Source organism: Babylonia areolata, chromosome 25 (assembly GCF_041734735.1).
Source record: "Babylonia areolata isolate BAREFJ2019XMU chromosome 25, ASM4173473v1, whole genome shotgun sequence".
Taxonomy (NCBI): Eukaryota; Metazoa; Mollusca; class Gastropoda; order Neogastropoda; family Buccinidae; genus Babylonia; species Babylonia areolata.
Genome location: NC_134900.1, coordinates 39,147,954 through 39,175,924, shown reverse-complemented (window position 1 = coordinate 39,175,924; position 27,971 = coordinate 39,147,954). Strand labels below are relative to the sequence as shown.

Below are 27,971 nucleotides of genomic sequence, written 5' to 3'. Positions count from 1 at the left end.
GGACCATTTTTGTTGCCGTGGGTTCTTTTACGTGCAGTACTGCCGTGCATCTGCATATGGAACCCTTCTGTTCAACCGGCTTTATCTGTTTGATTTTTTTGGGTGCACTTAAAATTTTTTTTGGTTATTTTATTCAATTTTATTTATATAAAGATTTGTTCAGCTGGCTTGTCCATTTCCTTGTTTTTTTGAATTCATGTCTTTTAGTGTCTTTTTCTTGCAGCTTTTGGTATGCTCTCCAGCTGGACTGATCTCAGTCTGTGCAGATCGGCGCGGGGTGACAGACTGTAGGGAAGGAAAACACACACGTGCGTGCACGCACACAAACACACACAGAGCAAGTTTTTTCAATGTGTTCCCGCTGCTCAGCCGTCCCGAATGTCGCAACATCCAAAATCAAACACTTCTTACAATCACTGTGACACTTTTCAACGACATGAATATCTCTTTTTTATTCAAAATTTCAAGAAGAAAGAATTGTAACCATGATTTACATTTCTTTTTTTATCCTCTTTTATAATGTAAAGTCTTCTTACTGGTGCAATATCACAATGTAATGTTGTTCCTGTTACAATTACCATCAATTTATCCAAAAAAACTGAGATCAGAATAACTTTCAATGAAAAGAAAGTTCTGTAAAAAGTGCCGCACAACTTTTGCGGTGCCAAAATACAGCTGCTGAGGGAAGCAGAAACAGTGTGCAGACAGAACAAACCTGCTGAGAATGGCAGTGAGTGTGCTTGTGGCGTGTATGTATGTGTAGTGTGTGTTGGGGAGAGGGGGTGGGGTGGAGGGAGCGGGAGAAACAGGTAAAGGGTGCGGAGAGGTGGTGGTGGTGGTGGTGGTGGTGTGTGTGTGTGTGTGTGTGTGTGTCCGGGTACAGGAAGTCAGACAGACAGGCATGCTGAAAGAGAGGAGAGAGTCAGAGAGGGGGCGGGGGGAAGGAAAAGAGAGAGAGAGGGGGGGACAGAAGAGACAGAGAGAGAGAGAGAGAGGAAAGAGAAAGAGAGAGAGAGAGAGAAGAAAAAAAAGAGAAAGAGGGGTGGAAACTTCCTCTGAGGAACAGGGAGACACGGAGTACGCTCCTAACGGCCTGTTGTCAGGCTGTCCTCAACCGGAAAGAGGAGTGAGTATAACAAATACACGAAGAGGGAGGGGGGTGTGGGGTGTGGGGGGAGGGATGAGAGATTGGGAGGGGAGAGCGAGAGAGATGGAGGAGAGAGAGAGGGGGGGGGGGGAGAGGGAGGGCGGGGGGCGAGGGGGGGGGATAGAAAGAGAGACAAAGACAAAGACAAAATCTTTATTAACGAGGGTAATAGATAAGAGACAGAGAGAGGGGTCGCAAGAGTCCAGATGGCTAATTGACTTCGGGCCTTCATCCTTGAGGCGCGACGCTGGGTAGACTTTCTGCAGAGCAAACCTGCTGGGGAGGGGGTCAGACCGGAAGCTGAGGGTCTGACCGGGGCGAGGCTGGCACGTGAGGTAGATGGAGGCCGCTGGTGTCCGCGGCCTGTGGCTGTGACGTCTTCCTGGGGTGGTGCCAGTTGAGGCAGGAGGCCACGGACTCTCGGGGCTGGTGAGGGTTCCGGCGAGCCGAGTTCTCACGATTGGTGGTGCTGAGGGCCAGGGCTGGGTGGGCCCGCTGCCAGACCTGCCTGGAGTGCGGGCAGTTCACCCCGAACTCGGAGTGGTATATGGTGGTCCCGTTCTGGTCTGCCTCGTGGGACTGCTCCGTGAGGCGGGATCTAACGATGGGCTGGGGCACGGGCAGGCAGCAGCGCGGGGTGAAGGTGGTCTGATAGGTGGACAGGTTGGGCAGGCTGGCGCGGATCTCCTTCTGCAGCGGCAGCCAGGTGTAGAAGTCCTGGTTGAAGACTGGCGCATACTTCTCGCTCCGCTTCCGGCCTAATCCCTGCCGCACAGCGTTCCACTTATCAGATTGTAACATTGTCAATATTCACATTATCCCCTCACACACCCTGACACATTTCTCCGTGTGGAATTCTGGCTGGCTGTCCTCCCCGGGACAGCACGTCACCACAGTACAGCGCCACCTTTTCTTTTCTGTCTACAGGTGTACTTGTTTTCCTGTCAATGTCTACAGGTGTACTTGTTTCCCTATCAATGTCTACAGGTGTACTTGTTTTCCTGTCAATGTCTACAGGTGTACTTGTTTCCCTGTCAATGTCTACAGGTGTACTTGTTTTCTATCAATGTCTACAGGTGTACTTGTTTCCCTGTCAATGTCTACAGGTGTACTTGTTTCCCTGTCAATGTCTACAGGTGTACTTGTTTCCCTATCAATGTCTACAGGTGTACTTGTTTTCCTGTCAATGTCTACAGGTGTACTTGTTTCCCTGTCAATGTCTACAGGTGTACTTGTTTCCCTGTCAATGTCTACAGGTGTACTTGTTTTCCTGTCAATGTCTACACGTGTACTTGTTTTCCTATCAAAGAGGATTTTTCAACATTTTTTTTTTCCAGAGAGAAGCTTTTCGTTGCAGTGTGCTAAGTGCATGTTGGAGACAGGACATGGGTTTATCGTTACATATGAATGACTAGCGTCCAGACCACCAATGAAGGTCTGGTGGAGGGAAAGAAACTTGTGGCGGGTGTGGGATTGGATCGTGTGCCTTGAGATCCTCCCCAATACAGTGATTTGAACGACAACACTGAGGCCTTGAGATCCTCCCCAATACAGTGATTTGAATGACAACACTGAGGCTTTGACATCCTCCCCAGTACAATGATCTGAATGACAACACTGAGGCTTTGAGATCCTCCCCAATACAGTGATCTGAATGACAACACTGAGGCTTTGAGATCCTCCCCAATACAGTGATTTGAATGACAACACTGAGGCTTTGACATCCTCCCCAATACAGTGATCTGAATGACAACACTGAGGCTTTGAGATCCTCCACAGTACAATGATCTGAATGACAACACTGAGGCTTTGAGATCCTCCCCAATACAGTGATCTGAATGACAACACTGAGGCCTTGACATCCTCCCCAATACAGTGATTTCAATGACAACACTGAGGCTTTGACATCCTCCCCAATACAGTGATCTGAATGACAACACTGAGGCTTTGACATCCTCCCCAATACAGTGATTTCAATGACAACACTGAGGCTTTGAGATCCTCCCCAATACAGTGATCTGAATGACAACACTGAGGCTTTGAGATCCTCCCCAATACAGTGATTTCAATGACAACACTGAGGCTTGACATCCTCCCCAATACAGTGATCTGAATGACAACACTGAGGCTTTGAGATCCTCCCCAATACAGTGATTCTGAATGACAACACTGAGGCTTTGACATCCTCCCCAATACAGTGATTCTGAATGACAACACTGAGGCCTTGACATCCTCCCCAATACAGTGATTTGAATGACAACACTGAGGCTTTGAGATCCTCCCAATACAGTGATTTCAATGACAACACTGAGGCTTTGAGATCCTCCACAGTACAGTGATCTGAATGACAACACTGAGGCTTTGAGATCCTCACCAGTACAGTGATCTGAATGACAACACTGAGGCTTTGACATCCTCCCCAATACAGTGATCTGAATGACAACACTGAGGCTTTGAGATCCTCCCCAGTACAGTGATTTGAATGACAACACTGAGGCTTTGAGATCCTCCACAGTACAATGATCTGAATGACAACACTGAGGCTTTGAGATCCTCCCCAATACAGTGATTTGAATGACAACACTGAGGCTTTGAGATCCTCCACAGTACAGTGATCTGAATGACAACACTGAGGCTTTGAGATCCTCCCCAGTACAGTGATTTGAATGACAACACTGAGGCTTTGACATCCTCCCCAATACAGTGATTTGAATGACAACACTGAGGCTTTGACATCCTCCCCAATACAGTGATTTGAATGACAACACTGAGGCTTTGAGATCCTCCACAGTACAGTGATCTGAATGACAACACTGAGGCTTTGACATCCTCCCCAATACAGTGATTTGAATGACAACACTGAGGCTTTGAGATCCTCCCCAATACAGTGATTTGAATGACAACACTGAGGCTTTGACATCCTCCCCAATACAGTGATTTGAATGACAACACTGAGGCTTTGAGATCCTCCCCAATACAGTGATTTGAATGACAACACTGAGGCTTTGAGATCCTCCCCAATACAGTGATTTGAATGACAACACTGAGGCTTTGAGATCCTCCCCAATACAGTGATCTGAATGACAACACTGAGGCTTTGAGATCCTCCCCAATACAGTGATTTGAATGACAACACTGAGGCTTTGAGATCCTCCACAGTACAATGATCTGAATGACAACACTGAGGCTTTGACATCCTCCCCAATACAGTGATTTGAATGACAACACTGAGGCTTTGACATCCTCCCCAATACAGTGGTTCTGAATGACAACACTGAGGCTTTGAGATCCTCCCCAATACAGTGATTTCAATGACAACACTGAGGCTTTGAGATCCTCCCCAATACAGTGATTTGAATGACAACACTGAGGCTTTGAGATCCTCCCCAATACAGTGATCTGAATGACAACACTGAGGCTTTGAGATCCTCCCCAATACAGTGATTTGAATGACAACACTGAGGCTTTGAGATCCTCCCCAATACAGTGATTTGAATGACAACACTGAGGCTTTGAGATCCTCCACAGTACAATGATCTGAATGACAACACTGAGGCTTTGACATCCTCCCCAATACAGTGATTTGAATGACAACACTGAGGCTTTGAGATCCTCCCCAATACAGTGATTTGAATGACAACACTGAGGCTTTGACATCCTCCCCAATACAGTGATTTCAATGACAACACTGAGGCTTTGAGATCCTCCCCAGTACAGTGATCTGAATGACAACACTGACGAAAGAACACATACATTCCGCATGTTAATCTTGACCCGGTCCGTAATTTGCTGACTACTACTAATCAATGTGTCAATGGGGAAAATAAAAGTATTTGTATTGTGGAAAAGAAATATATATTGATGTACCAGCAAAATGTATGTTGAAACGTGTATAACATCTTTGCAAATTCTGATATACTTCCTGATAGCACATTGCAATTACACTCAACGTCAAAATTTTACATGTCACACACCCACACATGCATGAACACAGACACACACACACAAACGGACCATCGAAGCAGGGTCATTGTGTTCACACAAGTCAGCCCCAACTTCTGTGGCCTTTCATGACGTCATGCTCTCCAGGTGACCTGTTTCATTTACCCTCCATTTTCCATCTCATGGCCAGTGTCTGCCAAACACATGACGTCATGCTCTCCAGGTGACCTGTTTCATTTCCCCTCCATTTCCCATCTTATGGCCAGTGTCTGCCAAACACATGACGTCATGCTCTCCAGGTGACCTGTTTCATTTCCCCTCCATTTCCCATCTTATGGCCAGTGTCTGCCAAACACATGACGTCATGCTCTCCAGGTGACCTGTTTCATTTCCCCCTCCATTTCCCATCTTATGGCCAGTGTCTGCCAAACACATGACGTCATGCTCTCCAGGTGACCTGTTTCATTTCCCCCTCCATTTCCCATCTTATGGCCAGTGTCTGCCAAACAAAGGATCTTCCGCTTCGTCTGGTTCGCCTGGGGGGTGGGCTGGGGACTGCCGTTCGATGGCTGTACTGTAAACCTCTGGGGGGTGGGCTGGGGACTGCCGTTCGATGGCTGTACTGTAAACCTCTGGGGGGTGGGCTGGGGACTGCCGTTCGATGGCTGTACTGTAAACCCCTGGGGGGTGGGCTGGGGACTGCCGTTCGATGGCTGTACTGTAAACTATACTTTGTAAACGCCCACCCAAAATTTGCACAAATTTCATCCCAAAGTTAGCGGTGGGTAATGACTGGGTACTTCACCCCTCGTGGGACAGCTCTTTCCACTCCCTTCCCTTTCAAAGGTTCACCACACAGTGCTGGCTGGGGCTGAACCACACGCAGCGTCATGGGGCTCACGTCATCGTCATGGGGCTCACGTCATGCTCTCATTTTGAACGACATACCGACATCTCATGCAGGCCTGTTCTTTGATCAAAATCTGCATTGCTTAGAAAAAAAAACACGACCACAAATATCACATTCAAATGTCATTTGTTCACGATAATTTTCATTGCTGCACCCCCCGCCCCTCCCCCCACCCCGGCGAGTTTGGTGTCGGAGAACCAATGCACAGTTTTCAACTCAAAATAGGGGGGGGGGGTGGGGGGGGGGGGGAGGGAGGAGGCGGAAGAGGGCGTTAACTACATACTGGTGGTTTTCCGGGCAGTTCAAAGTAGCGGCAGTTTGCTTCTTCTTCCACTTAACGACCAACATCAGTATGCTGATGATAACTGTCGTGTTGAGGGAGGTTGCTGTTGGGCGCAATTTAGCTGGGCTACTGAGGGATGTTCTGTTAACTGATAGGGGAGATGGGGCGCAGTCCACTGGTGTGTTCGTATCTCCAGCTGGGCCAATCCGGCTACCGTAGCGGTCCCCGGGAATACACCCGACCGGCATAGCCCTAGCCTTCTACGACACTACTTACCAGTGGGGGTGGGGTGGGGGGTGGGGGTGGAGTCTACTCTGTTGTGTCATAGGCAGGAGGCGAGTCTAGACTTGAAGCAGTCCAGCGACTCGGCTGTGACAACCTCCTGGGGCAGTGTATTCCATTCCGGGATGGTACGGGGGAAGAAAGACATCTGTCTGTACTGCGTCCTGCAGGCAGGGATGTCGTTGTTGCAGGTGTTGTTTTTCCTGGAGCTCAGCCTGCTGTCTGACGGTGTTTGTAGGTAGACTGAGTTGATGGAGATGAGACCATGGTGGAACTTGTAAAACATCTCCAAGCTATGGATGGAGCTGACACCAGACATCTGTCGATGTCGGTTTGTGACCCATCTTGCTGCTCGGCGCTGGACCTTTTCGATGGTCTGGATGTCACTGGCTGTATAGGGGTCCCACACAGATGCAGCATACTCAAGGACAGGTCGAACAAGGGTTTTGTACGTAGTTTCCTTTGTCTTCTTGTTTCCTATCTTCAAGTTGCGCCGAAGAAAGCCTAGTGTCTTGTTGGCTTTGTTGGTTGTAGAACTGATGTGGGTTCTCCAGCGTAGGTCGTCCTGGATGTTCACGCCAAGATATTTTGTGGTGTTGACGTTTTCCAGCCGATGGCCATGGAGTTTGTAGTCTGGTGCGATCTTTTTCCTCTTTCTACTGCCACTCAAGGTGGAGCACTTTTGCGGGTGGAATTGCATGGCCCACTGTTTCTCCCAGATGGAAAGGGAAACTAGGTCTTCTTGGAGTGTGTGCTGGGCAGCTTCCTTCTTGGTTATTTGGTGCACATGGCGTCGTCTGCAAATAATCTGGCTTTAGATTTGGTGGTATTTGGGAGGTCATTCATGCTGAGAAGGAAGAGACAAGGGCCGAGGACCGAGCCCTGGGGAACACCTGAGTTGACTGGAATGCATTTTGAGGTGACTCCCTCCACCACAACTGCTAACCGCGACTACTGAACGATTCGTTTCATCAGCTAGGGGTTCAGTATGTGGCGTGTACTGAATCACAACAGGCATGACTGAACACCAACACACACACATGCACACACCCATAACACGGACATGGTATATTATATAGACTCACGTTATTTTAAGCACTACACAACATGGCAAATGAAGTGTTTATGAATGTTGAAAAAGGAGTGCAAGTGGCAGCGATGCATATATTGTTAATTGTATAAAGACTGATTCTTCACACACACACACACACACACACACACACACACACACACATTCAGATAATAAAGTAAGAGAAAGTAATAAAACATACTGTACACACACAAACAGAAACACACACACAATCTTACCTTTCCGAAGATTATGGCATCGTTCAAAAAAGTTTCGCGGTTGTCATGCTTAGTAAAAGAATGTCTGTTGCTCTGAAAAAACACACACGCACACACATACACGCACGCACGCACGCACACACACACACACACACACACACACACACACACCTCGCAAACACATACATACACACACAGCACACACGGAGATTCACATCATGAAATTAGAGAAAACATAACATTGCGGCCTATCAAATTTCACATCATGAAAACCAGAAACCCAACAGCTTTGAATTACGTATCTTCACTGATTTGTCAGACTGTTTAAGACGATGTTATTTAACTAAAGCTCGATTCTCCGACTGACTTTTTTTCTTTCCTCATGTTCTCTTTTTTTCCTCAATCAATGCACGCTTTACATGTCAACCTCCGATCTTGTGAAGAATGTCGATATTTCTTCTGCACCAGAAGACTTACTGGAAGATGGTATTGGAAAGACGTGTTCTCCGTTATGACTCGCTGAAACATGGCCACACTCACACATCCACGTCCAAAACAAATGGGACGAACACACACACACACACACACAACCTTGAGAAAGACAGAGAGAGAGAGAGAGAGAGAGAGAGAGAGAGAGAGAGAGAGAGAGAGAGAGAGAGAAAGTGTGTGTGTGTGTGTGTGTGTGTGTGTGTGTGTGTGTGTAACAACAGGCACCAGTGAGCATGTCACAAAATATTGTGGAGACCAGCATAATGTCTTCAACATGATGTCTTCAACATGCTGTCTTCAACATGCTGTCTTCAACATGCTGTCTTCAGCATGATGTCTTCAACATGATGTCTTCAGCATGATGTCTTCTGCATGATGTCTTCTGCATGATGTCTTCAACATGATATCTTCAGCATGATGTCTTCAACATGACGTCTTCTGCATGATGTCTTCAACATGATGTCTTCAACACGATGTCTTCAACATGATGTCTTCAACATGATGTCTTCAACACGATGTCTTCAACATGCTGTCTTCAACATGATGTCTTCAACACGATGTCTTCAACATGATGTCTTCAACATGATGTCTTCAACATGATGTCTTCTGCATGATGTCTTCAACATGACGTTTTCAACATGACGTCTTCTGCATGATGTCTTCTGCATGATGTCTTCAACATGATATCTTCAACACGATGTCTTCAACATGCTGTCTTCAACATGATGTCTTCAGCATGACGTCTTCAACATGATGTCTTCAACATGATATCTTCAACATGACGTCTTCTGCATGATGTCTTCAGCATGATGTCTTCAACATGATATCTTCAACATGACGTCTTCTGCATGATGTCTTCAACATGATATCTTCAACATGATGTCTTCAGCACGATGTCTTCAACATGATATCTTCAACATGATGTCTTCAGCATGATGTCTTCAACATGATGTCTTCATCATGATGTCTTCAGCACGATGTCTTCAACATGATGTCTTCTGCATGATGTCTTCAACATGATGTCTTCAACATGATGTCTTCATCATGATGTCTTCAGCACGATGTCTTCAACATGATGTCTTCAACATGATGTCTTCTGCATGATGTCTTCAACATGATGTCTTCATCATGATGTCTTCAGCACGATGTCTTCAACATGATGTCTTCTGCATGATGTCTTTAGCATGATGTCTTCAACATGATGTCTTCAGCATGACGTCTTCAACACGATGTCTTCAACATGATGTCTTCAGCATGATGTCTTCAACATGATGTCTTCATCATGATGTCTTCAGCACGATGTCTTCAACATGATGTCTTCAGCACGATGTCTTCAACATGATGTCTTCAACACGATGTCTTCTGCATGATGTCTTCAGCATGATGTCTTCAACATGATGTCTTCATCGTGATGTCTTCAGCACGATGTCTTCAACATGATGTCTTCTGCATGATGTCTTCTGCATATCTTCAACATGATGTCTTCAGCACGATGTCTTCAACATGATGTCTTCAACACGATGTCTTCGACATGATATCTTCAACATGATGTCTTCTGCATGATATCTTCAACATGATATCTTCAACACGATGTCTTCTGCATGATGTCTTCAACATGATATCTTCAACATGATATCTTCAACATGCTGTCTTCAACATGATGTCTTCAACATGATATCTTCAACATTATGTCTTCAACATGATGTCTTCTGCATGATGTCTTCAACATGATGTCTTCAACATGCTGTCTTCAACATGATGTCTTCAACATGCTGTCTTCAGCATAATGTCTTCAACACGATGTCTTCAACATGATGTCTTCATCATGATGTCTTCAACACGATGTCTTCTGCATGATGTCTTCTGCATGATGTCTTCAACACGATGTCTTCGACATGATATCTTCAACATGATGTCTTCTGCATGATGTCTTCTGCATGATATCTTCAACACGATGTCTTCGACATGATATCTTCAACATGATGTCTTCTGCATGATGTCTTCTGCATGATATCTTCAACACGATGTCTTCGACATGATATCTTCAACATGATGTCTTCTGCATGATATCTTCAACATGATGTCTTCAACATGATGTCTTCAACACGATGTCTTCAACATGATGTCTTCAACACGATGTCTTCAACATGATGTCTTCAACACGATGTCTTCAACATGATATCTTCAACATGATGTCTTCAGCACGATGTCTTCAACATGATGTCTTCAACACGATGTCTTCTGCATGACGTCTTCAACATGATGTCTTCATCATGATGTCTTCTGCATGATGTCTTCAACATGATGTCTTCAACATGATATCTTCAACATTATGTCTTCAACATGATGTCTTCAACATGCTGTCTTCATCATGATGTCTTCAACATGATGTCTTCAACATGTAGTCAATGTGTTCCTGAAAATATTTCTGATCACATTTTACACAAACAAATAAGATGGCCTTCTGTACTCATTTCAGCTCTTCGTTGTTAATCTCGAAGAAGAGAGAGGGGGTTGAGAGAGGGAGAGGAGAGAGAGAGAGGGGGGGGGGAGAGGGAGGGAGAGAGAGGGAGAGGGAGAGAGAGGGGGAGAGAAAGAGAGGGGGGAGAGAGAAAGGGAGAGAGAGGGAGAGGGATAGAGAGGGAGGGAGAGAGAGAAAGACAGAGACAGAGAGAGGGGGGAGAGAGAGAGGGAGAGGGAGAGAAAGGGAGAGGGAGAGAGAGGGAGAGAGAGGGAGGGAGAAGGAAGGAAGGATAAGACTGGAGCAGAGGAACTAACATAGACGAAGGAAAGAAGATGAGGAAGAATATAAAAAAAATAAACAATAAAAAAGAGAGAGCTAGAGGCAAAGGAAAGTAACGAAATGTTTACATTCCTTCGTATTAGTGGAGAGGGGGGGTGGGGGGGGGGGGGGGGTGAGCTGAACATAACCGGCGGAGCTTTCCAAATTAACAGAATAATTCAATGAATACCCCCCGCCCCCCCTCCCACCTGGTGCCCCTAACTGTGTCTGCCATGCATAAATCGCTACACGGCTACACGTCCCATGTCATTCAGGTCACTGCACGTTTCAGGTGACGGCAATACCAGGTAGAAACTGTTCAATCCTCTGCTGTTTTCCGTTAAGGCGACCGCCAGGGATGGGACTGAGGGGTGTGGGGGGTGGGTGGGGGTTCGTCCTGCCCTAGCCGGGAAACGAAGCGGAACTGCGCTAACGGTATGTAGTACACACCTAGCAGATCTGTCCACAGCATGTAACAGTATGTAGTACACACCTAGCAGATCTGTCCACAGCATGTAACAGTATGTAGTACACACCTAGCAGATCTGTCCACAGCATGTAACAGCATGTAGTACACACCTAGCAGATCTGTCCACAGCATATAACAGTATGTAGTACACACCTAGCAGATCTGTCCACAAGCATGTAAAGCATGTAGTACACACCTAGCAGATCTGTCCACAGCATTAACAGTATGTAGTACACACCTAGCAGATCCTGTCCACAGCATATAACAGTATGTAGTACACACCTAGCAGACTGTCCAAGCATGTAACAGTATGTAGTACACACCTAGCAGATCTGTCCACAGCATGTAACAGTATGTAGTACACACCTAGCAGATCTGACCACAGCATGTAACAGTATGTAGTACACACCTAGCAGACCTGTCCACAGCATGTAACAGTATGTAGTACACTCCTAGCAGACCTGTCCACAGCATGTAACAGTATGTAGTACACACCTAGCAGACCTGTCCACAGCATGTAACAGTATGTAGTACACTCCTAGCAGACCTGTCCACAGCATGTAACAGTATGTAGTACACACCTAGCAGACCTGTCCATAGCATTTAACAGTATGTAGTACACACCTAGCAGACCTGTCCATAGCATTTAACAGTATGTAGTACACACCTAGCAGACCTGTCCAGAGCATATAACAGTATGTAGTACACACCTAGCAGATCTGTCCACAGCATGTAACAGTATGTAGTACACACCTAGCAGACCTGTCCATAGCATGTAACAGTATGTAGTACACACCTAGCAGACCTGTCCACAGCATGTAACAGTATGTAGTACACACCTAGCAGACCTGTCCATAGCATGTAACAGTATGTAGTACACACCTAGCAGACCTAACCACAGCATGTAACAGTATGTAGTACACACCTAGCAGACCTGTCCATAGCATGTAACAGTATGTAGTACACACCTAGCAGACCTGTCCATAGCATGTAACAGTATGTAGTACACACCTAGCAGACCTGTCCATAGCATGCAACAGTGAGAGAGAGAGAGATTAATGGAATAGCAACACACACACGCGCGCGCAAATTAAAAAAAAAGTATATATATATATATAGCCAGACCCCCCCCCCTCCCCACACACAGAGTCACTAACTTCATAAACAGCCCACAAATATCATTACCTCAAAACAAGACCTCAATTGAAGCTATAAGAAAGACCTCCGGGAAAAAAAAAGACCAACACAACACGTAGTACAACGTCATTTCCTGTCCAGCAAGGCAAATACCACGGGAGGTTGATTCAACATCCCTTGTGGACTGACCGCGGCACGGAGTGTGACACATTGAAAACAGCCTGCTTTCACGTCACTCACCTGGTCAACCAACGGGAAACGGGAAAAGTGGTGGGTGGTGGGGGGTGAGGGGGGTTGAATGGTTGGATGTAGGATGGGCAGAAATGGCGACACAGAAAATCCCAGTGTGTGTTTGTGGTCATGCTGACCAGTGCAGCAGTCCGTTCACCTCAACTGCTTGGTCGCTCACTGTATCGGCATTTATCACTGTCATCGGTAGCCAAATTTATAGTTTCAAGCTTGTATCCGTCCAGTTTTCAACCCATTCTTGTCTCGTCCTTAACTTTACCACTCTGCCCCTTGATAACAAATGTAGCTACACATAGCCCTGACTAACGATTCCCACTAGCAGCTCCTTACAGAGAAGACTGGCAGATGAAGAAACTCTGCCCCTTGATAACAAATGTAGCTACACATAGCCCTGACTAACGATTCCCACTAGCAGCTCCTTACAGAGAAGGCTGACAGATGAAGAAGTTGCAAATCGCATGGTTGACTCAAGTAAAAATTCACAAGTTAATTAATTCAGTACCCTCTGAATGACAATGGTATGCTATGAAAACGTTGATAGTGTTGTCTGTGTCATTTCGTGTATCCCACTCCGAATTTTCCATTTCTTTCCTTTTAACTGCGGCCGGACACGAACTGGAATGTCATATGGTAAGCTGTCTTTAAACCACAACTAAAACCAAACGGAAGTCCAGCAACGAATCAGATGTGACTACAGAAAAATCCTGTGAATCTGGAGGCCTAAAGGAAGCAGTATGTTCACCATTCTGAAATACGGTTTAATCCGGAAGATTAACATCCCTATTACTGAAATGTGTGGGAACAATTTTCTTCTTCTGTTTTTAAGCTAAATATGGTATTGGAAGATAAAAAAAAATCAGTAAAACTGAACTTTGTAAAGTTCATTATGGACACATACACGCACATATACATACACACGGGCAATCGACGGAATCAGGCTCGCATTAATTTTGTTGACACACGTTAACCAAAAACATCGGACGTCAGCCGGCGTGGAGTCAAACACTGGCGAACCGGCGTGGTGGAGTAACACACCGTATGAAAACTAAATGTCCGCTTTCGTGTTGGCGTTGGCCAGAATCAGGCGGTCACCGGGCAGAAAGGTATTGTGTGTTCCTGTGTTCCTCGGGGGGTGTCCTTTGTGGAGTTTCTGTCATGTTGTGTGTATGGAGAGAACAGAACTTCGCACAGGTATAGTCACACTGGCATTGTATACCACCCAAACTCTCTCTGTGTGTGAGGTAGTTGGCAGAATGGTTAAGACCCTTAACTGACAGTACAGTGTCCAAGAGGGACTGGGTTCAAATCCCGGTCTCACCTTTTCTCCCGAGTTTGACTGGAACATCAAACTGTGCGTCTAGTCATTCGGATAAGACTACCAAACGAGGTTGGCGCATTGAAAAAGAGCCCATGGCAACAAAAGGGTTATCCACTGGCAACATTTCTGTAGAAGACATCGTCACTAAACAGGCCACAAATGTACATGCACCCAGCGCCTGACTAGGGCGTTGAATTATGCTAGTAGCTGGTCAGGCATCTGCCTAGCGGACGTCACGAGGTGCAGCGTATATGGATTCGTTCGTACGCAGTGGCGCCTCCTTGAGTAACTGGGTTTGTCTGGAATCTACAGTAAACTCCCAACTGGGACACTGGGAGTTGGAGGGCTGGGGGAAGGGCCGGGCCTAGTGGGGAGGGGCGGAGAGTGGAGAGCACAGAGGTGATGCGCAAGGATGGAATTAATAATAATAAATAATAATAATAATGGTAATTATATAGCGCTGATCTTGTGCAGAGACAAACCAAAGCGCTTTCGCACCAGTCATTCACACGCATGCATAACTCTAAAACTGGAGAAACTGAAGACAAGGAAGAGGCAGGGAAGGGAGGCTATTTTGGGAAGAGGTGGGTTTTAAGGCCAGACTTGAAAGAGCTGAGAGTGGAGATTTGACGAAGCGAAAGAGGAAGTTCATTCCAATCGCAAGGTCCAGAGACAGAGAAAGAACGGCGGCCAACAGTCGAGTGTTTGAATCTGGGTATGCATAAACAGAGTGGATCCGAAGCCGATCGTACTGAGCGAGATGGAGTGCAGAGGTGAAGGCAGCCACAGAGATAGGAAGGGGCAGTTTTGTGAATACATTTATAACATAGAGTGCTGATCTTGTACTTTACTCGGTGTGAGACAGGGAGCCAGTGGAGATGTTGCAAAAGAAGAGTGATGTGCTCAGATCTTTTCTTTCTGAGGACGAGTCGGGCAGCAGAGTTTTGTATGTGCTGAAGGGACTGAATGGATGAAGCAGGCAAACCAGACAATAGAGAGTTACAGTAGTCAAGGCGAGAGAGAATGAGAGAAACAAGTCTAGATGTTGCTTCAGTGGACAGATATTTCCGGACGGCACTGATGCGCCGCAGTTGACAGTAGCAGGACTGACATGTCTGATAAATTTTTGCATGGACAGTGTATTGTCAAGTACAACACCGAGGTTCCTGACTGACGTGGAAAGAGGGATGGATGTACTGCCAAGTTTGATTGTGTCAATTGTGATGGAAGACAGTTTTTGTTTAGTTCCTATGATCATTGCTTTAGTTTTGTCCACGTTCAATTGTAACTTATTTCGAGTCATCCAGTTTTGAATGTCCAGGAAGCAGTTGGATGTTTCTTGCAAGAGCGACAACAATTTTTCAGGGGTATCACTCTTCAAATTCATATCAGACGCTGGATATTTCTTTCTTTTTCCTTTTTAAAATCTCAGCACCTCTCTCTGTGTGTCTCTCACAAACATGCACCTGGTTTTCCCGACCACCGGGTAATTCCTATAAAATCAGACTACCTGGCTGGCTGCCATGCGTGGACTCACCAGAGACCTGGCGATGAACTTGTCAGGGGGTTCGGGTCTGGCCAGCTGGCGGTACTCACACAGGAAGTCCGCGCGGGGCTTGCTACGATAGTGGCCATGGTAACCTGTTGGAAACTTCACACACACACAAACACACACACACACAATTATCAAATATGCACACAAGCAAACACACACACACACACACACGCACGCACGCACGCGCGCGCGCGCGCGCGCGCACACACACACACACACAAGCGATCACTAATGCTCCACCAGCTGATGTGCGCGCGATTTCCTCTATGCCTTCATTCGGGTAGAACACCCTGAACATCCAGTATGAGCAACATGACATGACGCCAGAAACATCTCTGATAAAAACTAATAATTCGATCCGGAGGCATCTAGACAGCCACTAAAGAAGTTCCAGACCAATGCCTGGTGATCGATGATCAATAATCCGCGACACGCCGTTCACACAGGCCACGGCCCTCCACGTGTTCCCGCTGATGACTGGATGTCAGTGAAGTTCATGCCATGTCTGATTTTGTGTGTGTGTGTGTGTGTGTGTGTGTGTGTGTGTGTGTGTGTGTGTGTGTGAGCGTGAGCTCGGTCATATGTATGTCTCCTTTTCACAATATCCTCCTCCCCCTTCACTCCCCACTCCCTAGTCATTATCCTATTCCCCTATTTCCTCTTCCTCAAAACCCTACCTGTCCAACCCCTATTCCCCTATTTCCTCTTCCTCAAAACCCTACCTGTCCAACCCCTATTCCCCTATTTCCTCTTCCTCAAAACCCTACCTGTCCAACCCCTATTTCCTCTTCCTCAAAACCCTACCTGTCCAACCCCTATTCCCCTATTTCCTCTTCCTCAAAACCCTACCTGTCCAACCCCTATTCCCCTATTTCCTCTTCCTCAAAACCCTACCTGTCCAACCCCTATTCCCCTATTTCCTCTTCCTCAAAACCCTACCTGTCCAACCCCTATTCCCCTATTTCCTCTTCCTCAAAACCCTACCTGTCCAACCCCATGGTGTCTGTGAAGGCTGACGTAATGGTATCGGTCCAAACTCGACCCGACGCCTTTTGTGCATGCAGACGGTAAGATTCTGCAGTGAAAAGAACGAGCTTACCAAGGACCTCTTTTCTTCCTTCATTGTTCAGCTCCCAAACGCCCCCACACTAACCCCCAGCCCCCCCAAAAGAAGAATATACCAGATACCCCCACGCCCCCCAAAAGAAAAAAATCCCAGAGTATCCAAAGTGACAAAACACAACACTCCATGGATTTCAACACAGGGACACAAACAAGAGTATCCAAAGTGACAAAACACAACACTCCATGGATTTCATGACAGGGACACAAACAAGAGTATCCAAAGTGACAAAACACAACACTCCATGGATTTCATGACAGGGACACAAACAAGAGTATCCAAAGTGACAAAACACAACACTCCATGGATTTCAACACAGGGACACAAACAAGAGTATCTAAAGTGACAAAACACAACACTCCATGGATTTCATGACAGGGCCACAAACAAGAGTATCCAAAGTGACAAAACACAACACTCCATGGATTTCATGACAGGGACACAAACAAGAGTATCCAAAGTGACAAAACACAACACTCCATGGATTTCATGACAGGGACACAAACAAGAGTATCCAAAGTGACAAAACACAACACTCCATGGATTTCATGACAGGGACACAAACAAGAGTATCCAAAGTGACAAAACACAACACTCCATGGATTTCATCACAGGGACACAAACAAGAGTATCCAAAGTGACAAAACACAACACTCCATGGATTTCAACACAGGGACACAAACAAGAGTATCCAAAGTGACAAAACACAACACTCCATGGATTTCATGACAGGGACACAAACAAGAGTATCCAAAGTGACAAAACACAACACTCCATGGATTTCATGACAGGGACACAAACAAGAGTATCCAAAGTGACAAAACACAACACTCCATGGATTTCATGACAGGGACACAAACAAGAGTATCCAAAGTGACAAAACACAACACTCCATGGATTTCAAGACAGGGACACAAACAAGAGTATCCAAAGTGACAAAACACAACACTCCATGGATTTCATGACAGGGACACAAACAAGAGTATCCAAAGTGACAAAACACAACACTCCATGGATTTCAAGACAGGGACACAAACAAGAGTATCCAAAGTGACAAAACACAACACTCCATGGATTTCATGACAGGGACACAAACAAGAGTATCCAAAGTGACAAAACACAACACTCCATGGATTTCATGACAGGGACACAAACAAGAGTATCCAAAGTGACAAAACACAACACTCCATGGATTTCATGACAGGGACACAAACAAGAGTATCCAAAGTGACAAAACACAACACTCCATGGATTTCATGACAGGGACACAAACAAGAGTATCCAAAGTGACAAAACACAACACTCCATGGATTTCAAGACAGGGACACAAACAAGAGTATCCAAAGTGACAAAACACAACACTCCATGGATTTCATGACAGGGACACAAACAAGAGTATCCAAAGTGACAAAACACAACACTCCATGGATTTCATGACAGGGACACAAACAAGAGTATCCAAAGTGACAAAACACAACACTCCATGGATTTCATGACAGGGACACAAACAAGAGTATCCAAAGTGACAAAACACAACACTCCATGGATTTCATGACAGGGACACAAACAAGAGTATCCAAAGTGACAAAACACAACACTCCATGGATTTCATGACAGGGACACAAACAAGAGTATCCAAAGTGACAAAACACAACACTCCATGGATTTCAAGACAGGGACACAAACAAGAGTATCCAAAGTGACAAAACACAACACTCCATGGATTTCATGACAGGGACACAAACAAGAGTATCCAAAGTGACAAAACACAACACTCCATGGATTTCATGACAGGGACACAAACAAGAGTATCCAAAGTGACAAAACACAACACTCCATGGATTTCATGACAGGGACACAAACAAGAGTATCCAAAGTGACAAAACACAACACTCCATGGATTTCATGACAGGGACACAAACAAGAGTATCCAAAGTGACAAAACACAACACTCCATGGATTTCATGACAGGGACACAAACAAGAGTATCCAAAGTGACAAAACACAACACTCCATGGATTTCATGACAGGGACACAAACAAGAGTATCCAAAGTGACAAAACACAACACTCCATGGATTTCATGACAGGGACACAAACAAGAGTATCCAAAGTGACAAAACACAACACTCCATGGATTTCATGACAGGGACACAAACAAGAGTATCCAAAGTGACAAAACACAACACTCCATGGATTTCATCACAGGGACACAAACAAGAGTATCCAAAGTGACAAAACACAACACTCCATGGATTTCATGACAGGGACACAAACAAGAGTATCCAAAGTGACAAAACACAACACTCCATGGATTTCATGACAGGGACACAAACAAGAGTATCCAAAGTGACAAAACACAACACTCCATGGATTTCATGACAGGGACACAAACAAGAGTATCCAAAGTGACAAAACACAACACTCCATGGATTTCATGACAGGGACACAAACAAGAGTATCCAAAGTGACAAAACACAACACTCCATGGATTTCATGACAGGGACACAAACAAGAGTATCCAAAGTGACAAAACACAACACTCCATGGATTTCATGACAGGGACACAAACAAGAGTATCCAAAGTGACAAAACACAACACTCCATGGATTTCATGACAGGGACACAAACAAGAGTATCCAAAGTGACAAAACACAACACTCCATGGATTTCATGACAGGGACACAAACAAGAGTATCCAAAGTGACAAAACACAACACTCCATGGATTTCATGACAGGGACACAAACAAGAGTATCCAAAGTGACAAAACACAACACTCCATGGATTTCATGACAGGGACACAAACAAGAGTATCCAAAGTGACAAAACACAACACTCCATGGATTTCATGACAGGGACACAAACAAGAGTATCCAAAGTGACAAAACACAACACTCCATGGATTTCATGACAGGGACACAAACAAGAGTATCCAAAGTGACAAAACACAACACTCCATGGATTTCATGACAGGGACACAAACAAGAGTATCCAAAGTGACAAAACACAACACTCCATGGATTTCATGACAGGGACACAAACAAGAGTATCCAAAGTGACAAAACACAACACTCCATGGATTTCATGACAGGGACACAAACAAGAGTATCCAAAGTGACAAAACACAACACTCCATGGATTTCATGACAGGGACACAAACAAGAGTATCCAAAGTGACAAAACACAACACTCCATGGATTTCATGACAGGGACACAAACAAGAGTATCCAAAGTGACAAAACACAACACTCCATGGATTTCATGACAGGGACACAAACAAGAGTATCCAAAGTGACAAAACACAACACTCCATGGATTTCAAGACAGGGACACAAACAAGAGTATCCAAAGTGACAAAACACAACACTCCATGGATTTCATGACAGGGACACAAACAAGAGTATCCAAAGTGACAAAACACAACACTCCATGGATTTCATGACAGGGACACAAACAAGAGTATCCAAAGTGACAAAACACAACACTCCATGGATTTCATGACAGGGACACAAACAAGAGTATCCAAAGTGACAAAACACAACACTCCATGGATTTCAACACAGGGACACAAACAAGAGTATCCAAAGTGACAAAACACAACACTCCATGGATTTCATGACAGGGACACAAACAAGAGTATCCAAAGTGACAAAACACAACACTCCATGGATTTCATGACAGGGACACAAACAAGAGTATCCAAAGTGACAAAACACAACACTCCATGGATTTCATGACAGGGACACAAACAAGAGTATCCAAAGTGACAAAACACAACACTCCATGGATTTCAACACAGGGACACAAACAAGAGTATCCAAAGTGACAAAACACAACACTCCATGGATTTCATGACAGGGACACAAACAAGAGTATCCAAAGTGACAAAACACAACACTCCATGGATTTCATGACAGGGACACAAACAAGAGTATCCAAAGTGACAAAACACAACACTCCATGGATTTCATGACAGGGACACAAACAAGAGTATCCAAAGTGACAAAACACAACACTCCATGGATTTCATGACAGGGTCACAAACAAGAGTATCCAAAGTGACAAAACACAACACTCCATGGATTTCATGACAGGGTCACAAACAAGAGTATCCAAAGTGACAAAACACAACACTCCATGGATTTCATGACAGGGACACAAACAAGAGTATCCAAAGTGACAAAACACAACACTCCATGGATTTCATGACAGGGTCACAAACAAGAGTATCTAAAGTGACAAAACACAACACTCCATGGATTTCATGACAGGGTCACAAACAAGAGTATCCAAAGTGACAAAACACAACACTCCATGGATTTCAACACAGGGTCACAAACAAGAGTATCTAAAGTGACAAAACACAACACTCCATGGATTTCATGACAGGGTCACAAACAAGAGTATCCAAAGTGACAAAACACAACCCTCCATGGATTTCAACACAGGGTCACAAACAAGAGTATCCAAAGTGACAAAACACAACACTCCATGGATTTCAACACAGGGACACAAACAAGAGTATCCAAAGTGACAAAACACAACACTCCATGGATTTCAACACAGGGTCACAAACAAGAGTATCCAAAGTGACAAAACACAACACTCCATGGATTTCAACACAGGGTCACAAACAAGAGTATCCAAAGTGACAAAACACAACACTCCATGGATTTCAACACAGGGACACAAACAAGAGTATCCAAAGTGACAAAACACAACACTCCATGGATTTCAACACAGGGTCACAAACAAGAGTATCCAAAGTGACAAAACACAACACTCCATGGATTTCAACACAGGGTCACAAACAAGAGTATCCAAAGTGACAAAACACAACACTCCATGGATTTCATGACAGGGACACAAACAAGAGTATCCAAAGTGACAAAACACAACACTCCATGGATTTCATGACAGGGTCACAAACAAGAGTATCCAAAGTGACAAAACACAACACTCCATGGATTTCATGACAGGGACACAAACAAGAGTATCCAAAGTGACAAAACACAACACTCCATGGATTTCATGACAGGGTCACAAACAAGAGTATCTAAAGTGACAAAACACAACACTCCATGGATTTCATGACAGGGTCACAAACAAGAGTATCCAAAGTGACAAAACACAACACTCCATGGATTTCAACACAGGGTCACAAACAAGAGTATCTAAAGTGACAAAACACAACACTCCATGGATTTCATGACAGGGTCACAAACAAGAGTATCCAAAGTGACAAAACACAACCCTCCATGGATTTCAACACAGGGTCACAAACAAGAGTATCCAAAGTGACAAAACACAACACTCCATGGATTTCAACACAGGGTCACAAACAAGAGTATCCAAAGTGACAAAACACAACACTCCATGGATTTCAACACAGGGACACAAACAAGAGTATCCAAAGTGACAAAACACAACACTCCATGGATTTCATGACAGGGACACAAACAAGAGTATCCAAAGTGACAAAACACAACACTCCATGGATTTCAACACAGGGTCACAAACAAGAGTATCCAAAGTGACAAAACACAACACTCCATGGATTTCATGACAGGGACACAAACAAGAGTATCCAAAGTGACAAAACACAACACTCCATGGATTTCATGACAGGGACACAAACAAGAGTATCCAAAGTGACAAAACACAACCCTCCATGGATTTCATGACAGGGTCACAAACAAGAGTATCTAAAGTGACAAAACACAACACTCCATGGATTTCATGACAGGGTCACAAACAAGAGTATCCAAAGTGACAAAACACAACACTCCATGGATTTCAACACAGGGTCACAAACAAGAGTATCTAAAGTGACAAAACACAACACTCCATGGATTTCATGACAGGGTCACAAACAAGAGTATCCAAAGTGACAAAACACAACCCTCCATGGATTTCAACACAGGGTCACAAACAAGAGTATCCAAAGTGACAAAACACAACACTCCATGGATTTCAACACAGGGTCACAAACAAGAGTATCCAAAGTGACAAAACACAACACTCCATGGATTTCAACACAGGGACACAAACAAGAGTATCCAAAGTGACAAAACACAACACTCCATGGATTTCAACACAGGGTCACAAACAAGAGTATCCAAAGTGACAAAACACAACACTCCATGGATTTCATGACAGGGACACAAACAAGAGTATCCAAAGTGACAAAACACAACACTCCATGGATTTCAACACAGGGACACAAACAAGAGTATCCACAGTGACAAAACACAACACTCCATGGATTTCATGACAGGGACACAAACAAGAGTATCCAAAGTGACAAAACACAACACTCCATGGATTTCATGACAGGGTCACAAACAAGAGTATCCAAAGTGACAAAACACAACACTCCATGGATTTCATGACAGGGACACAAACAAGAGTATCCAAAGTGACAAAACACAACACTCCATGGATTTCATGACAGGGACACAAACAAGAGTATCCAAAGTGACAAAACACAACGCTCCATGGATTTCATGACAGGGACACAAACAAGAGTATCCAAAGTGACAAAACACAACACTCCATGGATTTCATGACAGGGACACAAACAAGAGTATCCAAAGTGACAAAACACAACACTCCATGGATTTCATGACAGGGACACAAACAAGAGTATCCAAAGTGACAAAACACAACACTCCATGGATTTCATGACAGGGTCACAAACAAGAGTATCCAAAGTGACAAAACACAACCCTCCATGGATTTCAACACAGGGTCACAAACAAGAGTATCCAAAGTGACAAAACACAACACTCCATGGATTTCAACACAGGGTCACAAACAAGAGTATCCAAAGTGACAAAACACAACACTCCATGGATTTCAACACAGGGACACAAACAAGAGTATCCAAAGTGACAAAACACAACACTCCATGGATTTCATGACAGGGACACAAACAAGAGTATCCAAAGTGACAAAACACAACACTCCATGGATTTCAACACAGGGTCACAAACAAGAGTATCCAAAGTGACAAAACACAACACTCCATGGATTTCATGACAGGGACACAAACAAGAGTATCCAAAGTGACAAAACACAACACTCCATGGATTTCATGACAGGGACACAAACAAGAGTATCCAAAGTGACAAAACACAACCCTCCATGGATTTCATGACAGGGTCACAAACAAGAGTATCTAAAGTGACAAAACACAACACTCCATGGATTTCATGACAGGGTCACAAACAAGAGTATCCAAAGTGACAAAACACAACACTCCATGGATTTCAACACAGGGTCACAAACAAGAGTATCTAAAGTGACAAAACACAACACTCCATGGATTTCATGACAGGGTCACAAACAAGAGTATCCAAAGTGACAAAACACAACCCTCCATGGATTTCAACACAGGGTCACAAACAAGAGTATCCAAAGTGACAAAACACAACACTCCATGGATTTCAACACAGGGTCACAAACAAGAGTATCCAAAGTGACAAAACACAACACTCCATGGATTTCAACACAGGGACACAAACAAGAGTATCCAAAGTGACAAAACACAACACTCCATGGATTTCATGACAGGGTCACAAACAAGAGTATCCAAAGTGAGAAAACACAACACTCCATGGATTTCAACACAGGGACACAAACAAGAGTATCCAAAGTGACAAAACACAACACTCCATGGATTTCATGACAGGGACACAAACAAGAGTATCCAAAGTGACAAAACACAACACTCCATGGATTTCAACACAGGGACACAAACAAGAGTATCCACAGTGACAAAACACAACACTCCATGGATTTCATGACAGGGACACAAACAAGAGTATCCAAAGTGACAAAACACAACACTCCATGGATTTCATGACAGGGTCACAAACAAGAGTATCCAAAGTGACAAAACACAACACTCCATGGATTTCATGACAGGGACACAAACAAGAGTATCCAAAGTGACAAAACACAACACTCCATGGATTTCATGACAGGGACACAAACAAGAGTATCCAAAGTGACAAAACACAACGCTCCATGGATTTCATGACAGGGACACAAACAAGAGTATCCAAAGTGACAAAACACAACACTCCATGGATTTCATGACAGGGACACAAACAAGAGTATCCAAAGTGACAAAACACAACACTCCATGGATTTCATGACAGGGACACAAACAAGAGTATCCAAAGTGACAAAACACAACACTCCATGGATTTCATGACAGGGACACAAACAAGAGTATCCAAAGTGACAAAACACAACACTCCATGGATTTCAACACAGGGACACAAACAAGAGTATCCAAAGTGACAAAACACAACACTCCATGGATTTCATGACAGGGACACAAACAAGAGTATCCAAAGTGACAAAACACAACACTCCATGGGAGAAAGGAGGGAAAGAATTAATGCCTTATTCATTTTCTCTCTCTCTCTCTCTCTCTCTCTCTGTGTGTGTGTGTGTGTGTGTGTGTGTGTGTGTGTGTGTGTGTGTGTGTTACGTATGTCTGTGCGCGCGTTGGTGCGTGTGTACATATGTATGTGTGTGCACTTGTGCGCATTGTAAAATCAAGCACTGTCGCGAAATGAATGGTTATTCATACTCATAAATGAACGCTTATTCAATTTCCTTCTTACATTGTGGGGAGTAGTCTTACAAAATGTTTGTTATGTGTGGTGCGCCCAGAGTGTGCAAAGGGAGGGGGGAACAGAGAGAGAGAGAGAAAAGCGCCTTTGTGTAACAGTGTATAGAGTGAGAGGCAGGCAGTCAGTGAAGGTCTATGAACAATTCATGAACACAGTCTTTCCGTGGGCACTGTCATCCGCTGAGATGGTTTCCCCTGGCAACCACCACAACACAACACAGCACAACAGCAGTATCCCTTCTCATGTGTGTGCACAGTGTGCCTCTACGAAACGCGCGCGCACGCGTGTGTGTGTCCGGATCTGTGTGTATGTGCGCGCGTGCGGGTGGGTTAAGAGAGAGAGAGAGAGAGAGAGAGTGTGTGTGTGTGTGTGCGCGCGCGCGCGCAAATTGCTATGCACGCCACAGCGTGACATTAATGATGTTAACAACTTTCCGATATTAATCAATTCAAACATTCATATATTTTCTTAAAGAGTATGTAGACTAGTGTGTGAAACTGAGAAACGTAACGATTCTCTCTCCTTTTTCACCTTTCTGTATCCAAGCAGTGTTCAACAGTGAAATGAAAGTGTACCTTTTTCTGGATTTTACTTTCGGTCATAAAACGAAGACGATAGTAGATCCAGATCTAGATTCTATATAGTCATTGCTGTCAGTTGGGCTCTTCAAACACACACACACACACACACACACACACACACACACAGAGATAGAGCTTCTGGTTTGATCCCAAACGACTGCAAGTTCCCTTATAAACGTTTAAATGCGTGTTTTACCCGTAGATTTTCTACAATGTACAGCTAGCTGAGCATGCTTTACATTAAAAAGGGATATACAAACTGAATTATTATCATCATTATTCCCGTACTGGATACAAAGTACTTACATCTCTCTGTCAACAAAGATTTTCAGGCACGGTGAAACAAATCTGGCCGATCACTCAACCCTCGTGTACAACCAAATCCCCAGTTCAATCCACTATTCCTTCAATACAGAAATGCACAAGAAATGGTCCGACGATGGAATCTGCCAGTAGATCTACAAAATGTCTCAAAATTCTATTCTTCGCGTGGATCTAGTACATAGCACATTCATATTACCTTGGGCCAAGGTTACTCTCAAAGCATGTATAGTCCCAAATGACAGGTTCATTGCTCACAAGTAGCAAGAATAAAAGAGACCGGAAAGATCGAAACTTGTCAGAGAAAAATATGCCGACCAAACTTATTTTTCAAACAATAATTTTCAAACAATTATCGAAAAAGCCAAAAGAAAATAAACTAATTGAACTCACCCAGCTTCCAACTGTCATTTCAGTAGCACTCGGCGCTGGCATTGTTTTAATTCTGACGTCTTTCAATCAAAGAACTGGCCCAACAGAAATAATGAACGATGCTGTACCCCAACGAAAACTGATTTCCCTGTGCAGCGCCAGTTGCACCGACTTATCTCTGTGACAACACCTCAGCAGATTCTGCCAATGCCCACATTGGACATGCCTGGCTGTGCACGGCGGGAGGTGGTGCAGACGTAGTCAGTTAGTTCCCTCCCCCCACAGTGCTGACTGCCTGAAAACCGCCAACGCTCAGAGGAGCGGAGAGAGAGAGCCCGTTTGCAGCGTGCTGGGATTGTACTTGTGGTTACCAAGCAGCTGTTTCCGTTTGACTGAGGTTTTGTCGTGTCGAGTTGTGGCCCCTGTATATCAATTGTCAATAATTTCTACATAAAAAAAAAAAGGGGGGGGGGAAGAAAAAAAAAGAAGAAAAAAAGAAAGAGAGAAATAAAGAAATTATCCAATCAGCAAAAAGGAACATGGCAAACACATAATTTATACACAGGTCTACATGACACAGACCTGCACACATACATTCATGCAAACATATATACGTACGTACGCATTTGCATGTGTGTGTGAAACTCGGGCTGCTCTCTCTGTGTGAAACTCGGGCTGCTCTCTCTGTGTGAAACTCGGGCTGCTCTCTCTGTGTGAAACTCGGGCTGCTCTCTCTGTGTGAAACTCGGGCTGCTCTCTCTGTGTGAAACTCGGGCTGCTCTCTCTCTCTCTGTGAAACTCGGGCTGCTCTCTCTCTCTCTCTGTGAAACTCGGGCTGCTCTCTCTCTCTCTCTCTCTCTCTCTGTGAAACTCGGGCTGCTCTCTCTCTCTCTCTCTCTCTGTATGAAACCCGGGCTGCTCTCTCTCTCTCTCTCTCTGTGAAACTCGGGCTGCTCTCTCTCTCTCTCTCTCTCTCTCTCTCTCTGTGAAACTCGGGCTGCTCTCTCTCTCTCTCTCTCTCTCTCTCTCTGTATGAAACCCGGGCTGCTCTCTCTCTCTCTCTGTATGAAACCCG

At 44.6% G+C, this 27,971-nt stretch overlaps 1 protein-coding gene across 1 annotated transcript; it reads right to left on the bottom strand.

Moving 5' to 3' along the window:
* Nucleotides 1–1,328: 1,328 nt before the first annotated feature.
* Nucleotides 1,329–27,197, bottom strand: LOC143299934 (ciliary microtubule inner protein 7-like). Its single transcript, XM_076613476.1, has 4 exons — nucleotides 26,918–27,197; nucleotides 15,833–15,946; nucleotides 7,873–7,944; nucleotides 1,329–1,912 (listed from the first exon to the last, which is right to left on the bottom strand). The coding sequence occupies exons 1-4, from the start codon at nucleotides 26,957–26,959 to the stop codon at nucleotides 1,436–1,438; spliced, it is 705 nt and encodes a 234-aa protein (XP_076469591.1). The 5' UTR covers nucleotides 26,960–27,197; the 3' UTR covers nucleotides 1,329–1,435.
* Nucleotides 27,198–27,971: the final 774 nt, after the last annotated feature.

Coding starts and splice junctions, on each gene's coding strand:
- LOC143299934 (XM_076613476.1), bottom strand. CDS start 26,959: ATGCCAGCGCCGAGTGCTACTGAAATGACAGTTGGAAGCTGG. Junction 15,947..26,917: donor AAATGACAGTTGGAAGCTGG/GTGAGTTCAATT, acceptor GTGTGTGTGAAG/TTTCCAACAGGTTACCATGG. Junction 7,945..15,832: donor AGTTCATCGCCAGGTCTCTG/GTGAGTCCACGC, acceptor GTGTTTTTTCAG/AGCAACAGACATTCTTTTAC.